We start from the raw sequence: 16,062 nt of genomic DNA, 5'->3' as shown, positions 1-16,062 counted from the left end.
GTCGAAGAAGGCACAGTTTCTTCGGAACTTCGCCCAAGAGATGAAAGCTCAAAATCTCTATAATCAAGATAATAACAACATCGGAACTTCGTAGCAAACGATTCAGTGTGTTTTACGTAATACCCGCTAAGACGGCGCTTCCCTGCTTATTGTCAGTGAAAGAAGGTTCGTTCCACTTGTCTCAGTCGCGCATGAAGAAAACAAACATTGGCGAACGGTATCGCCTGTGACGGCAAAGAAAAGTAGGCGAAGAAAGTGGCCACAGAGTGTGACGTCAGCAGTAGGTGCGGCAGGTTGTAGTTGTGTCTGTGTACGTACGTGTGAAACTCCAGTGTTTCGAAAGCATTGCGTATTTCGTGACTGAAAGCGAACGAGACAGAGAGAGAGAGAGAGAGAGAGAGACAGAGCGTGTGTAATCCAAAACAGAAGACGCGAAGATATTCAACCGGTTTGCGCTATCTCGCCGGCCCGGCCTCCTCCCCCGGGGGGCACAGTAAAACTAATACAGGATTCCGAATATAATCTGAAATTCATAAAACGAAACGCGCCGCTGGATGACGACGACGACGGGCGATGAAGAAACACTAAACGCTTGCCACCGAACGCTGTCGAAATCGAAGAAAAAGAAACACGCTTTCCACCATCCACATCATCATCGTCGGCATCGAAATTTCACGTAACGTGAGCTGAAAACCGTAGCAGGCAGTGCCAACCTGGAAGCAGACTGTCGGTAGAGAAGGGCGTTGCTTGTGTTTTGATTTAGTTTTTCCAAAAAAGCCGTAAGAACCAAAGAGCGAGAGGATCCAGCAAGGCACGAAAATGTTTTCCAAACTGGCGCAACTGTCGACCGGTCAGCTGTCGCGGGCCCTGCTTGGGGGGGCCAGACAGCCCACCGCCCTCCTGGTGGCTGCTGCTTGCCGCGGCATCTCCAAGAGCAGCGAGGTGAACAATTCGGACTACATGACGATCCGGACTGACAACCAGAACCAGACGAGCGCTCGCAGTAGCTGCGACAGCAAGCAACAGATAAGACTGAAGAAGGTGTCAAGGTAAGAAGGCCAATTGGGAGGGTTCACAATTTATGTGCTTTTCCATCAACAAAAAACCGTGCCCAACATAAAATCCCCCGACAACGGAGGGGCCAAATTTGGACATTTTCATTGAGGGAACACTAACTTCAGTAGGGGACGATAAAAGAACCGGCCGGCGGTGATGATTTAATCAGTATTTTTGGAGCGCCTTCGGAGTCCAAAGTTCGGTTCCATTTTTCAATCTACGGACCGGGGCCGGGATATTATCAGGTCCATGCCATGTTGTTGGCTGACGACGTCGTTCCATCAATGTTCGTGTCGTGGCTGGAAAGGAGCCACACCAAGCAGCGACAACGCATACACACATTTCCGTGCGCTAAAAATAGATCACATAAGCCCGTTTATGTACGGCTGTGTGCGCGGACCCACGAGATGCGAAAATATTCACTCGGCGCTTCTGCCGTTGGATGAATGCGATTCACATGATGGGCCGTTTGTTTTTGTTTTTCCGCTCTCTTCTGACCTCTTTCTGCCGTGAAAATCCAACCCGTTCATGGACGTGCGCACGCACACACAGCTGTTCCATGTTGCGTTGGCACACGCGATACTCTCCTGGATTCCGTCAAAACAAGATTCCCGGTTCGTTGGGCTGGGTGGTGGTTGGAAGAATGCATCGCCAGCCGCCCTGAGTGAGTCATTCTTTTTGTGCAATAATAGCGCAAAACCTGTTTTACCCATCGCCACCGCCGTTCGTTGCTGTGATGCTAGGAAACATCGATGTAATGTCACCAGCAAAGGTAAGGTGCGTCTCCGTGTTTACCACCCCACAGCAAGATCGAAGCAAACAAAGCAGTCCTTGAGCGAAGAGAAAACATGCGACGGCGACGCGTGCTATGGCTGACTCTGCCACGCTCGGCCCATCGATGAAGGGAGATGATTATCGACCATGAAGATTCCAACCGCGCCTTCCCATATGCTCATCACGTAGTGGTGTGGTGTGAGATAAAATTATGCACAAACGCAAATTCGAAGCTAGCGTGATGTGTTACAAAAACCTGTTTCCAATCGGGCGCTGGACGTTGCGACCGAGCGATTAACTATTCTCCGCACCCAATCGAATTGGCCGGCCGTCGAGATGGCAGCAACATCGGCTCGAGACAGCGCACTAATTGAGGCGAATGCGAAACACACGCCAAACTTTGAAGAGTCAACGTTCGCCACAAAACCGGACCATAACGGGCCCACCCGCCCAGGAGGGGGTCCATCGCAACGCGCACAACAACGCCATTGCGCGCTGGCCACACACATGTTTGCCGGCGGACGGCTGTGTGAACTTCACACTTTACGTACGTGACGGAAGCTCACGCAGTGCGTCACCTTCGACGTGGGGAACCGTGTCTTGTTATCAGCTGCGATTCCCACCAACAGCTAAGTAGCCCGACGATGTCCCCGAAATGTTTGCAAAAATTGCGAGATAATGAACAGGGGTTTGATGAACAGAGAACAGGGGTTTGATGAACAGAGAACAGGGGTTTTTATCGAGCGCCTCATCATCACCCTCATCTGTGTGTTCTGGATACGAATTTTACTGCGCAGTTTAGATCGGCCCAAAAAAACACACGGGCGCCCCTCTAGTCGGGGCCGCAAACCCGGCATGTGAAAGAGGAAAAGGCTCTCGCCCGGTTTCGTTATTGCGCCTCCGGAATGAAATGCGGTTCCAGCGCGAAGCGACGCTACGCCGCCATTCTAACGCCAGCTGTGTTGTGGGGGGCCGGTAAGCGGTGCCAGGCTACACAAATGTTACTGCCAAGGTCAAAAAGCCGGTCGCGGAGCGGCCTTTCGCGATGTTGGTGAGTGTGCCCCGCGATGGGTGCGTGGCGTGTTTTTGTTAGCGGCCGCTGCCTGGAATTTATGTGCGGCGCGGTGAGGCGTTCCTGGCGGTCGTACGATATCCGCGCTTCCTGACTGGTTGGCAGCAGCAGCAGCCTGCTGGCGCGTGATCGCCTGTCGCGCGATCGATCGTAGGAGAAAGTAGCCACCAACTGGTACGGGCTGACCGCTGTGGCTGACCGTTCGAGAAATCCATCGTTAATCCGTCTCAAAATGGCGCGATCGACGGGCGAACAATGTTCCAGAAAGAAAAACGCTTGTCCGTTAGAGGCTCAGTTTTACGACACACTTTTGCTGTTGACTGATAAGGGCTGAAGAGGAAGGTCAACACACAAGATAAAGCCGACCCCACGGTGTGTGCTCGCTGATATGATCGCTGAAAGGCTGCAAAACGGTTAGCGGCGTCGTCGCATACTCCGGTCCGGCCCGGCGCGTCTGTTGTGGCCGCTCCACGGAAAGGCGTAAATATTTATGACCGGTTTTCTTGTTTTCGTAGGGTTTGTTTTGCTCCCTTCGCTGCCGCTGCGCGGCCTTGCTATCAAGATTTTTGTATTACTCACAACAGCGGCCGCTCGCGCGTTGTTTACGTACGTGCATTTGAATGATCTCCATTGTGGGCGGTTTGGTTTGTTGTTCCTTTCTAGAAAATCTCCCTATCGGCTACGGTCGCGCCCGCGAGGATCTCAATTTATGCAATCGCGCCAAGCTGCTGATCTCACCGCCCGGCCGAATGGAGGCTGCTTTGAACATTGTGATTTGTAAAACACGCATATCGTATTGCGCCTGTCGCGCGCGCCTATCTGTGCCGCGATCCTAGCGTTTCTGGGCGCTAACGGAAAGCCTAAATAAAGGTGGAAAACGTGCGCAAACGAGAGAGAGGTGCGAGAACGTCATTTTCACACCCGGGGTGGGATCTGAAAAATCCGTGTCACTCATGTTGTTGTTGAGGCCCCAGCGGGTGAATAGCACAGAAATAGGTAACCGTCGTCCAAAAATGCAGCACAAATCTGGTGACAAATTGTTAGCATTGCTTTATGTTGATGAATTAACTGATTAGCAGCGCGCCCGGCCCGATTCGAATGATAAGCCGTGCAGAGTCATTAAAATGTCTACGGCGCTGTAAGCCCGTTCCAGATGTGTGTGGCGTTGATTCGTAAATCAGTGCCAAATTTGTTGTGGGCCCACCGTGTTTGGCCAACCTTTGAACCTTTGCGTTTTTTATGGACCTGCTAAGAAGTCCGCTAAGAAGCCGATGATCATCGGCCACCGTGGAACCCGTTTGTTAGATTTAATTTGCGCTCTGCTAATGAGCTACCGCTTTTTATAGAACGCCGCGATTAATGATCCAAAACAAAGCGCTAATCGATTGTGTTTCCCGCAGGGAGTTCTGTTTTGGGACCGAACCAAAACGTGTGCTGATAGTGATCACCCATAAGATCATCTTTTCTGCGTCACTAATCCTTTTTTTCTCTGTCTGTCTCGCTCTTTCTAGAACACTCTCGACGCTGAACTCATCCGTACCGGAAGCGGCAGCTCAGACGGCCGTCCCGAAGAGCGAAAGCCGCGAGTTTATGGCCGTATTTCCTGATCTGGTGCGCGATCTGACCGAGTACGCGCGCAAGTTCGACAAGAACGTCGCCACCAAGTGGTTCGTTCGTGCCCTCCAGTACAATGTGCCGAAGGGCAAGAAGAACCGTGGGCTGGCCTCGGTCCTGGCGTACCGGATGCTGGCGAAACATGAGGACATCACTCCGGAGAACATTCGCCGGGCACAGTACCTGGGCTGGTGCATCGAAATGGTGAGTTTATCGTTCGGACGACCCACACGAACCTTCTGGCGATAGGTTTTATGTAAGAATTCTAGACAAGTTGTAGCTCCTCGATTCGGTAACGCGTAACAAAAAAGATCACCCTCAACTTCAGGCTGTCGTAGAGTTTCAGGTTAATAGCAAATTTTACTTGTCTGGAAGAAGAAGTGACCCACCAAGAAGAGCGGCGAAGTTTTTAGGACTTTGTTTTCGGTTGATAACGCGCGCTCGGTCGCCCATTGAACCGAATGTCGAACGCGTCAGCAGCATGTTGACCTTAGATTCGGCGAAAAGAGAGTGCAGGGGTTATGTTGCGCGTGACGCAAATTGCGCGGATTTATCACGGCCGTGTGATTCGCGCTCAGTCCAGCGAATGAACGATTCTAATGGGTTTTGTTTTGTGTCCCTTTGTCTTCCAGCTTCACACGATGTTCCTACTGATGGACGACATCATGGACGGGAGCACGATGCGCCGTGGCCAAGAGTGCTGGCACAAGCTGGACGACGTGAAGATGGTGGCCATCAACGATGGTATCATGATCGATGCGGCCATTTTCTACGTGCTCAAGAAGCATTTTGGCAACGAGCCGTACTACCCGAGGCTGCTGGAGGAGTTCAGCAACATGAAGTTCATCACGACGATCGGCCAGAGTCTGGATCTGCAGTCGGCCACGCTGGATGTGACCCAGTACACGATGGACATTTACAAATCGATCGTCTTCCACAAGACTGCCTACTACACCTTCTACCTCCCGGTGGCCATGGCGATGCACATGACCGGGTAAGGAGCTGATGCTGACGGGCTGGCCCATGATGTGCTGATCGTTAACGTGATCGTGATCCTTCTGCTTTCAGATACACCGATCCGGAAATGTTCCGCCAGGCGAAAACGATCCTGCTCGAGATCGGGCAGTTCTACCAGGCACAGGACGATTTTCTCGATTGCTTCGGCGACCCGGCCGTCATCGGGAAGGTCGGTACCGACATTGCCGAGGGCAAGTGCAGCTGGTTGGCGGTGGTCGCGATGCAGCGCGCTACCGAGGAGCAGAAGCAAGTCATGAAGGCGTGCTACGGCTCACATGGTAAACGAGTGAAAATCGAGCGAAACTGGCACTGCTGTGTTCTTCCTATCTAACTGCTCTTGTTCTGCCCCCTTTTCACAGATCCGGAGAAGATTGCACGCGTTAAGAAGCTCTACGAACAGCTCGGCCTTCCCACAACGTACGCGATCTACGAGGAGGAGTCGTACAATATGATCAAAACGCACATTCAGCAAATTTCGCGCGGCTTACCGCACGAATTGTTCTTCAAGATAATGGAGAAAATCTACCGGCGCGATGCATAAATCTGCTATCACTACTGTTATCCTTCCGCCAACCGATTCGCGATGGCTCCCATTCTCGTGCAGTCCAAAACTAAAGCTTTTAGATTGTATCCGAACCTTGGGAGCGTGGTTGTGTGGAAATGAACCCAGGACAGGAGCACACACAATTAACACCGTATACGGATCATGCCGTACACGTGAGGTTATCCGGTGTCACCCTGCGCGTGCAGAGTGTTTGAATCTATCGTTTCAAAGTTTGTTCATCGATACATGTTCATTTTTGTCGTGTTTTCCATCAATCAAACATTACGTTACTCTGAGGGACAGAGAACCTACGCATCATTCGACTGTAAATACGCTCAAAGATTATTGCACACGAACGTTAGTTTGTTAGGAAAAGTACGTTAGTCGAAAACAACGAAAAGAGGATGGTACGATTTTTTGAGACACTAATGCCGCCGGATGTAGAAACTGTGGCCGAGGATTTTCAGAAAATCTCTCTCGCCAATAGCAAAAGCGAAAACAAAGTTTAAAAATTTGTTTACGTTTATTTTGGAAACAATGTGATCAAACTTTCCCAAATCTTCTTTTGTGCACTTTCGAGTTCATCTACTTACGGAACCGAAGAAAATTACGCAGTCTGTTTCAGTACATTTTGCGTCCGAGTTCGCGGACTAGAGCTTTTTGGCCACCGGGTAAGAAAAGTAACCAGCACCTAGCATTTTAGGCACACCATTTTTGCTGCTCGGCACATGAATAGAAAGGTTTTTGAGATTCGAGGGAATTGGAGTGTGAACAGAGGCAGCAATCATTTTTACGCCTATAATATTTGGAACTGTGCTAACCTTACATACTAATCAGAGAGAAAAAGAGCATTACTCCCGGGGGGACATGGACATGGACGTAAGGGTCGATTGAGTTGCGTACCGTAGAAGGAAATCTGGTTTGAAATGTGAGAAAGAGATTCAAAAGTGAGTCGGACTGAAAGTGACGGCGTCAGTGGGAAAGTGTAAACGCGATGGGTAGGTTTTAGAATGAGAATTTAAGGTAAAGCCGTATGTTAATTTTCGAATGGATTTAGATTCAGATTACGTATTATATAGAAAAAAAACGTATCAAAGAGACAATACTAGATTGCGTTGTGTTTCCTTAGTTTTCCGAACCGAAAAACGTAACATGTGGCCGGGCTGAATAATTAACGGTCAAATTTTAAAGTTTGCGTATGTGTGAAATATTTCAAACCCACACGAAGTATTTCGAATAGTGCTGGGTCACATGTGGGTTGATAAGTGCAGAGGATTACGCCATATAGTTAGCATTTTTCTTAAAACATACGTGTGATTTGACAACAAAACAAGGATTTAATGAAATTTTCAAGGAATACTGAAACTCGAGACCGTACGTTTGATTTTATTAATTAAATTTTATTCGACAAATGAAACGAAAAAACGGACAAGTAATAGTTGGGATTATTACAGGGAGTATATCGGTCTGTTCCGGTTTGTTTTTTTTTGCAGCCATATCTATCCGCTTAATGCTGATCCACTTGGGTTTGCGGTTTTTTTGTTTCACTATATAGTTACTATCCTGTCGTACCGAAAGGGCGTACCTCCTGCGTCTTTCTGTTTAGCTCCGTCTTCTTGTTGGTCATATTGGTGGCCAACCATAAACACCGATTGCATCCGATGAAACACCGTACTGGTTTGCTGTTCTAAGCTACGTCAGAAAAAGCACGCGACAAGTTGTGGCCACGAAAAAATGCCTGGATTGGATAGAGATCTGGAAAAGAGCTTGTAGCATTTGCTTAACCAGCGCACCTTATGCAAAACACCAGTTTTGGGTGGTTTTTGTTTGTGTTAAATACTCTGCACTGCCTCAACACCGACACCGGACCCCGTCCCTATGTTCGGGGGCAAGATGGACACTGCAAAACCGCAGAAAACCTTCACGGGCCGTGTCCCCTTCTTTACCTACTCTACTAAATGCTTACGCATATCGTCCCGTTTTAGTGTTTGTCAATAGAATGCCTTTAACGGGTAACGGAGTGCTGTGGATAGAATGGCTTACTGTGTGACGTAGAAATGAGAAAAAATCAAGCCTTGAACCATCCTCAAACAACAAGCTGCCTTCCTTTCCCACACTGACGCGCTGTTCCGGCGCCATGAACTGGAAATTCGATTTATGCCGTTTGTGCCCGGTTTGTGGGCAATCGTTTACATACTGTATATATATATAAGTGTATATATGGATTTTCACTTTTGCTGCTCTAAATCTATTTCAGTTTTATAATTCAGTTTGTTCTCATTACACAAAATCAAACCGGCCGCGTCCGTTTCCATCTTCCACGCCATTAATGGTAGATAGGTTTGTGTCATGTCCTTTATAAGCCTGCTTGGGACTGTTCCAAGCGTAGGGTTTGGATTTCGAGCGCTGGTAAGAAAAGCAATATGATAATATCTTTTATGGTTCAGTTTGTTGGTTTGGGTTTTGTTTCACTACGTTTTGTTTCGTTATATATATTTGTATATATATATTTTTTTCTTTACTGCGCTGTTCCATTTGCTAGAATCTGTTGCGTCCTTTTATTTACGTTCATTTTGAAAAGGAAGCGTACTATCTTATCGTAATTTTGTTTCCTGCCATTATACAGTTCAACGGGTCACTTTTCTCTCTCTCTCTCTCTCTCTCTCTTTCTCACACTCTCTCTTGCGTTTTTCTCAATCATTGTGCCATTTTCCCGATTCCTGTTCGCCGCCTCCGTTGATAATGATTTGATCATGTACTAGCGACTTTCCGTAATCCACATTTGCTTGATCGTTCGCAATAAGATCCAGTTGTGGAGATCGCGGCGGTCCTTTGGACACCCTCCGATTGCCTCCTCCTGTTTTGATTGATTTTCTTCCCCCGTATGTGTGTGTCTACTTGTTCGTGTTTTACGATGTTCTGCTCTTGGCTTTCATTTATATCTCGATTCCATCCAGTTTTTGTGTTTTTTATGCTTTCACCATCAGGACATAGAGAACCAAAATCGGGTCTAAAATCGGGAAAGGACTTGCGGGAACTGTGCCCACAATTGTGTACAGTTTACATATAATCCCTCGAATGTGTACATATACACGACACGGGACACACCACTACCGTTTACTATTATTCAATATACACATTTTTGCGGTAATTTAATGTTAAACTAGAATCTGCCATACATTCTGCATATTCTCGCTTCTTTCTCTAGTTTTTTTTTATTTAAATGCCTGTGTGTTCCTTTGAAAAATGGCCAAACCCGGCGTCCCGTCCCGTCGAGATGGGCGTAGCTTTTAAGTTTTATGTTCAAACATCGATCCCTTTTTGAGAATGGTTTAAGTTTCTGTGTGCATAGCATTTTCCGTCCGATCGTCCGACAGTGCCCCTGCTCTGTTTGTTCGAAGATCAGCAGTCAAGCGCGGTAGAGATTACGAAAGATAGTACTGGCGATGGTTTGCGGCGAGTTGTGCGGCATATCGACATTTAATCTTACCGAAGACGAGTACGAAAGAAACCAAAAAAGGCTCACAAGTAATCATTCGCAATCCATTCGCGGCATGAAACAGTTCTGGGTCGTTAAATTCTTTGCTCACTCGGGTGCCGCCATGGACGTGATGGAAGTGGATTTTATTACTATTTAGTGTCTTTAAATCGATTTAGATTTGTGTGAACCTGGCTTATGTGTGTGGTTTATGCTTTGAGTTAGTTCGCTTTGTCTTCGATTGGACGGTTTGTCGAGCAGAAAATTCGAAAGCTGCTGCTACTGCTGCTTGCCAGTGTTGCTTTAAATTACTTCACTAATGGGTGGTGTTTCGGTGCAAAATGTCTGAGTGCTGAGTGTCATGTTGGCCAGCCCACCACAACAATTTTTCTTCTCCTTCTAGCTGCCCCAGTATTTCATGGTGGACAATTAAACCGAAAACGGGTGGTTGAATTCACAGTCCCATGGAGGCCAGTTACTGTTCAGCCAGAAAAAGGGGCCACCAAACGTATGGACGTAGAGCGTGGACCGCGGTGGTGCCACAGCGTTACACAGCAAGTGAAGCATAAAACGACCCTTATCCTCATCTTCACGCTCCATTTGGGCTTACTCTTACGCACGCACAAATCGCAACAATCGCCACTGGCCGGAGGGACGACACTGGGTCCGAGGCTCCAGTGAGTCCGTTCGGGTGCCGTCAACAGATGAGTTCATTGCGAGCAGAAAACAGACACTACAAGGCTAACGCGGGGGAACCATTGACCAACGACACATTCGCACGAGAATCTACGAGCAACTAAACGGTGTACATCCCTCAATCAATCTAACACAAAACGATTTCCACCACTTGGGAACTCGGGGCCATTTCTTTCATCACACGGTGGCCCCAAGCGGCCAAACACCGAACAGTCACGAAGAGGCATACCAGAAATCGCGAAAGGTTTACTTATCATTCCTAGGGGTTCGGAACGTACTTTAATACCTCTCATACATATACGACACCACCGGCCTGCGGAGTTCCTGTTTGCCGCTGTTTGTCTACTGCTGTAATAAGCTTATGCAAATACGATATGTCCTTCAACGGGGTGAGGGGGTGAGAGTGAAACGAAAGTGTTTGTGTGGGGTCGCAACCAAACGACCCACCTGGTGGTAGCCCCACCAGGACTCGGACACGGAGCGCGGGCGCATGGCAGAAAGCGTTCCACGATGAGATTCTCTCACCTTAACACGATTGCACACACATTTTAAAGTGTTTGGGAACGGAATTGCCTGCCCCAGTCCGGCGTGGCGCGGTCAGGGATCTTTTCTTTTATTCATAGTTTGTTTTTTCGCTTCTTTCCTGCCCTCACAGAGTTGCGGTTCCCGCGCGGACGGTACACACGGGCGGCAACCTACTAGCTCCCAACCCCTCTTTAACGTCCTACTTGTTTACTTGGTGTGGTCTGCCAAAATCTGCCCTGTGTCCTGCGCCATCGCCATGTGCTACAAAAGAAGCTCTGAAGTGTGCTGTGTGCTGTGGGTACTAAAACTGCAGATCAAACGCCATTCTCGTTTCGGGAGCGCGTACAAATCAATTCCGTTGCCGTTTCTTTCCGTGTGTCTTAAAATGTCTTCTTGTGCACTTTATTCGCGATTAAAACACCTAAATAAAATCTGCTAAAATCGGCTTACGCGAACACGATGGCACGCACGACGCATGGCATGGCAAGACACCCAAATGAAGCCTCCGGCGCGCGCTCAAAAGTAAGATGTGTGAGGCATGTGGGGCAAGTAAAGAAGACATTGGGAAGCGACCGGAAAGATGCTCAATCGTGGTACCTCATCGCCAGCGCTCTCACAGAGGTCCGGTGGTCGGTCGCTTCGGGAGAGATTCATCCAGCGTCATCCGCCACCATCAAACGAAGCACCGGTTGATCCGAAACGAGGTGCAGCACAACTGCAGATTGGAAAAGGACAAAATACATGTTAGATATCGGTCGGGGTCGACGGGGGGGGGGGTCGGTTTTAGGCAATACCTCACGATACGTGGCTCCGGCTGCCGTACAGGTCGCGCGCCGGCGGATGCTCTTGGGGAGGACGCAACGTTCTTTTCGAGCTACTAAATCTGGGTGGAATGCGCAGCAATCTTGGGGGTCCTCTCCATGCTCCGTTGCTGACTGGGGTCGTAGATTTAGTGGTAGTTACAGTAGTAGCAGTAGTATTTAATAGTAGTAGTAGTAGTAGCTGTTGTTTTGTTTTCCGTCGTTCTCTTGTAGTGATAGGTGCTAGTGATACTATAATTAGCCGTCTTATCAGCAGCAGCATCGTAAACCGCGTGCCGCGTGATTCTCTTTCTGTTTATCAATTTATACATCTCACACACTATTACACACGTTTTACGTTTATTATTACTCCCCGTTTATGCTATCTCTCTGTCTCTCTCGCTTACGTTCGTCGCTGGCTTCTCTCCTTTCGGCGGCGTATAGCTAGAGGGATTTTCTCCTTCACTTTCTGTGGACTTTTGTATTTACTGCTTTTAATAATATAGAATCCTTTTTTGTGTTCACTTTCATTAAGCTGATCGTTAGTTTAATGGGTGTGTTTGCCCTTGCTTTCCCTTTTCGGCCCCGCCTGGGGGTCACATCTTTCTCTTTTTCGCTTGTGTCGTTTCGAAATGAATGTTGTTGGCGCTGCGGCGTTGTGTTACTTTGCCATAAGCGATTCCCATAGTGCCGCACACACTGATTGCATCATCATTGCTGCATTAAGTACAGAGGCTGCCTTCCGCCCGGGGGACATTTGTGTAAAACAACAAAACCATATCACCACGCGGAACCCTTAGTGGGTCGTCCGCCGTGTGTGCGGCTCCGCGTCAGCGGAAAGGACCTGCAGGGCCCTCCCGCGTTCGGAGAGAAGGATGTTTTGGGTGGCGGCTGATAATCCGTTCCTATTGTGCTGTCCCCCCGGAGGGTAATGGTTGTGTAGTGGTGGCCAGATAATGTGACCCCCCGAAGTGCAAATTATCAGATTTTGGTTGGGCTGATCGACGCGCTGCGCCGCAGCTTGTTTCACTGGCGCTGGGACAATTTATGGGGATTTCATTCTCACAGTTTATATATATATATTTATTTATATATATAGGCTTCTTCTTGCTTGGTCTCGCCGCACTGGTTCACGGGGAGTTCTGCTGCGCTGCCGGGTGGTTGGGGCTGCTCTTCGAACGGTGTCGCTGGTGGTGACCCGCGATGGGTGTTGTGTAGTGTAATAAATCTGTCATACTTTAAAGTGTTTGATGTATTCATTTAGCTGAAAAAGAGGAAAAAGACAACACCATTAGGGAATTACATGTGTGTACGTCCGCGTGCGCGATAATCCCGAAGGGTCGGCCGACTACCAACAGCTGCCCGCGGTTTACGGGGGCACAAAAGTGGCCACCGATTAGAGATCCGACCCCCTCTCATCGCGTAATGGATGTTTAATCAAACATGCATGATTTAATGCCGCTCATTATCCTATTATTGATGTTGAAAGCTTTGTTTGGCCCTTTTGCGGGAGCGCAATTGGCCCACCGCAACCGCGAGTGTCGTAATAAAGTAAGCTTGCCCCTACTGTTCTTTTCGGTGTCTATTGAACGGGACAGTGTAGTGTTGGCAGAGTATGAGCACAGGTTGATGGAGTCATCAACCGAACAATACGCCACTTAAAGCGGCATTCCGCGGGTCACTTTCATCAAAATTGCTTCACAGTACTGTGTGCCCTTCATCGTCGTTGTTTCACCCAAGCCAACTTTGATCCAAACGTACGGTTGGTTTGAAATTTGAGGAAAATTCTGTTACTATGACGCCGCGAGCTAGTAACCTTTGCCGGTGTACACTATTTTGCTACGGCAAGCGTGAATCACTAGAATTGACCGGAACGTACCTGATTCCGGGAAACATCGTTGTAACGCTGGGAATGTTGGCAAGAGAAATATTTACACTACAATGGACTACAACAACGGAAACACGTGTTCGTGGAGGACACTCTTCGGGGGAACTCAACAGGTTCGTAGGCGTTTGCGTCGTCCTCGAGTTAAGAGGAAATGATTTCATCACCTCAAACACTGTTGCGCTCCGAAAAACGTGTCGCACGTGTGCTCAATCCGTTAGGTTGGGCTGCTTCTATCATTCGAAGGCTGGTCGCTCTTCAGTGGTTTGCAACAAAAATTTGCCTTTCGTTATCATATTATCCAGCGTCAACTTTGATGAATAAGTTTTCGCTTTAATTCGCCAAAGGCCTACGACGGACTACCGCCTTGCCTGGAAAGAGAGACAGAGCGAAACGGACCGCGTTTGTCGAATGCGAACGCACCAGGCGACCGTAGTAGGCGAAGAAGCTTTGTCAGAAATTATTCAACTGTGCGAATGATACTGGAACCACTCTACTGAAAGGAGTTTTGTTTCATGAATTATTAATTCGTTCATTAATCACGGAACGGGATTCCGGTGGTTTTGCTGCAAAGCAGCTGGCCGACTGTTCCTCTTGGCCGAATCGCTGAGAGAGTCGCTCACGGTGAGTTTTTGCGAGACAGATGTCGCGGGTTTTCGCGGGCGAACGACCATCGCGCAGCCGTTGCGACATCTGGCACGATCTCCGGTCCGCAGTGAGTTTTTTTTGCGTGAATCTTCTTTTAAGTCACTGGAAAGGATTGATTAGGTGGGGGGACGAAAAACTCGCACAAAACCTGCTAAAGCGCCGAAAGTTGGGACCCATTGAAGGCTTATGGAGACTTATTTCTAGGGCGATGAAAAATCGTCGCCAAGGGATCGCCACCAACGTCCTGTCGTGGCTCCCTTCAATCGATCATCCGTTCTCAATCCTTCGAAGCAGTTCGATTCACGTGGATTCGAAAACAAACGGAAAGTGGAAAAGAGCCGCAGAAACGTGTTTTTTTAAACAGACACCAACCATCGCGTGATGCAGCATCCATAACGAGGCCAGTTACCTGTTGCCTCATGGAGCAACTCATCGACAGTACCGAATTGATCGATCGCTTCGCTCGTCATACATCAATTTTAACGTAATTCGTCATACGCATACGCGGGGAGTCTGTGAAAAGCTTTCCAGTATGTGTCATTTCATTTCGTTGTGACACGACACGACGATGACGAGAGCGGACGAAAACTCGCGTTTCGTCGATCCGAGACACACGCTGCGCGACCGACAGAGAGAGGATTTGGAAGTGAATGTGATTACACAAAAGGAGGCGCAAAACGCAAATTGACGCCCGCAGGACATCGCCGGATGGACCGACCGACCGGACGAGGACACACATTGGTCCCCGACAGTGTCGCAACGGCGCAGCGATTACAACGCATCCCCCTCCTGCTCATCACGCGTGGTCCACGCGTATTCCTTTGTGGCCGGTATTGGGTGCCCCCCTGCGGCGCTGATGTCCCGGGATAGCTCGTTGGCAGCGTGATTCAAAGTTCATCATCGTGGTGCCGAAGAACCAGAAAGCGGATCTGCGGCGCCGGGGGAAGCAATTCGTCCGAAAGTTTTCCGGGGACTGTGCCGGACCGTACCGGACCCGGACGAAGGGCGACACACGCTGGCACAGTCTTTTCTCCGTAATCGACTACGTTTGCTACTTCCGGTCCCGGGCGGACGAAGTGACGAACGCTGCCCGGTGGTGCTGTGGTTTTTCGTGGCTCGGCTTGGGTCGGAAAGAGGATCATCATTCTACGGTGCGTCCCTTGCAGGGGGCCAACAGCACCCGGTGTTCAGGACCCCCGGGGGCCGGAGCGTGCAAGCGCAACGGGGCCAGAAAATGGAAACCATTTGAATAGTAATAACAATGGGGATTTCCCGGAACACCGCTTTTGTCGCCCTTCGTATCCTTGCCCGATTTTACAGGCGAAAAAAAGGGATCCTATTTTTATCCTCGCTTCGTTCGCTGGGCACTATCTCAGCTTTCATCACATCCGGTGGCAAAACAGACATCATTCTAACGCCGGATCCAGTGGGCCGGCGGCGCTGGATTTGTGCGATTGGATTTCGCTCGCTTACATTGTGGAGTTGTCCCATTCGAGCTGACTGACGTTTTTGTAGCGCCCGTTGATGACCTCCTCGTCCTCGGAGTCCGAGTTCTCCGACTCGGAGCTCTCGTCCGACAGGTTGTCGTTCTGCATCGGGTTGATGGTGATGGTCAGGGCGGAATCGTCCCAATCGAGCTGCTGATCGGGGGCCACCTTCGGGCACGGCTGATGTTTGTCGGTGTTGCGCGAATGGCCGGCCGCGCCGGACCCGAGCAGACCGCCACCACTGGCCGCACTTCCGGTGCTGTTGTTGCGCAGACGGGCAATGCCGACACCGCAGATTAGCAGCACGAACGAGGCGCAAATCACCACAATCAGCATCGTCGAGTGGGACGAGGCGAGCTTCTCGTGCCCGATGATGCCGGAACTGGTGCGAACCTTCGACTGGGCCTCCTGCACGTCGTGCGAGTGTAGCATCGCATGTGCGTATTGATTTGTGTTATCTGGATGA

At 49.3% G+C, this 16,062-nt stretch overlaps 2 protein-coding genes across 2 annotated transcripts in view; one reads left to right on the top strand and one right to left on the bottom strand.

Moving 5' to 3' along the window:
- Positions 1 to 41: 41 nt before the first annotated feature.
- On the top strand, positions 42 to 7,182 carry LOC131216192 (farnesyl pyrophosphate synthase). The gene is made up of 5 exons (XM_058210611.1): positions 42 to 1,049; positions 4,414 to 4,720; positions 5,149 to 5,510; positions 5,585 to 5,811; positions 5,893 to 7,182. The coding sequence occupies exons 1-5, from the start codon at positions 820 to 822 to the stop codon at positions 6,072 to 6,074; spliced, it is 1,308 nt and encodes a 435-aa protein (XP_058066594.1). The 5' UTR covers positions 42 to 819; the 3' UTR covers positions 6,075 to 7,182.
- Positions 7,183 to 7,508: 326 nt separating this feature from the next.
- The window catches only part of LOC131215821 (calsyntenin-1), a 68,109-nt gene continuing 59,555 nt past the window's right edge, over positions 7,509 to 16,062 (bottom strand). Inside the window, exons 6-8 of the mRNA XM_058210217.1 lie at positions 15,583 to 16,054; positions 11,571 to 12,840; positions 7,509 to 11,491 (exon numbers count right to left, since the gene is read on the bottom strand). Coding sequence (XP_058066200.1) covers positions 12,837 to 12,840; positions 15,583 to 16,054 — 476 coding nt within the window. The 3' untranslated portion in view covers positions 7,509 to 11,491; positions 11,571 to 12,836. The remainder of the gene's footprint in view (positions 11,492 to 11,570; positions 12,841 to 15,582; positions 16,055 to 16,062) is intronic.

This window comes from Anopheles bellator, chromosome 1 (genome assembly GCF_943735745.2).
Source record: "Anopheles bellator chromosome 1, idAnoBellAS_SP24_06.2, whole genome shotgun sequence".
Taxonomy (NCBI): Eukaryota; Metazoa; Arthropoda; class Insecta; order Diptera; family Culicidae; genus Anopheles; species Anopheles bellator.
This window is presented reverse-complemented; position numbering and strand designations above follow the sequence as displayed.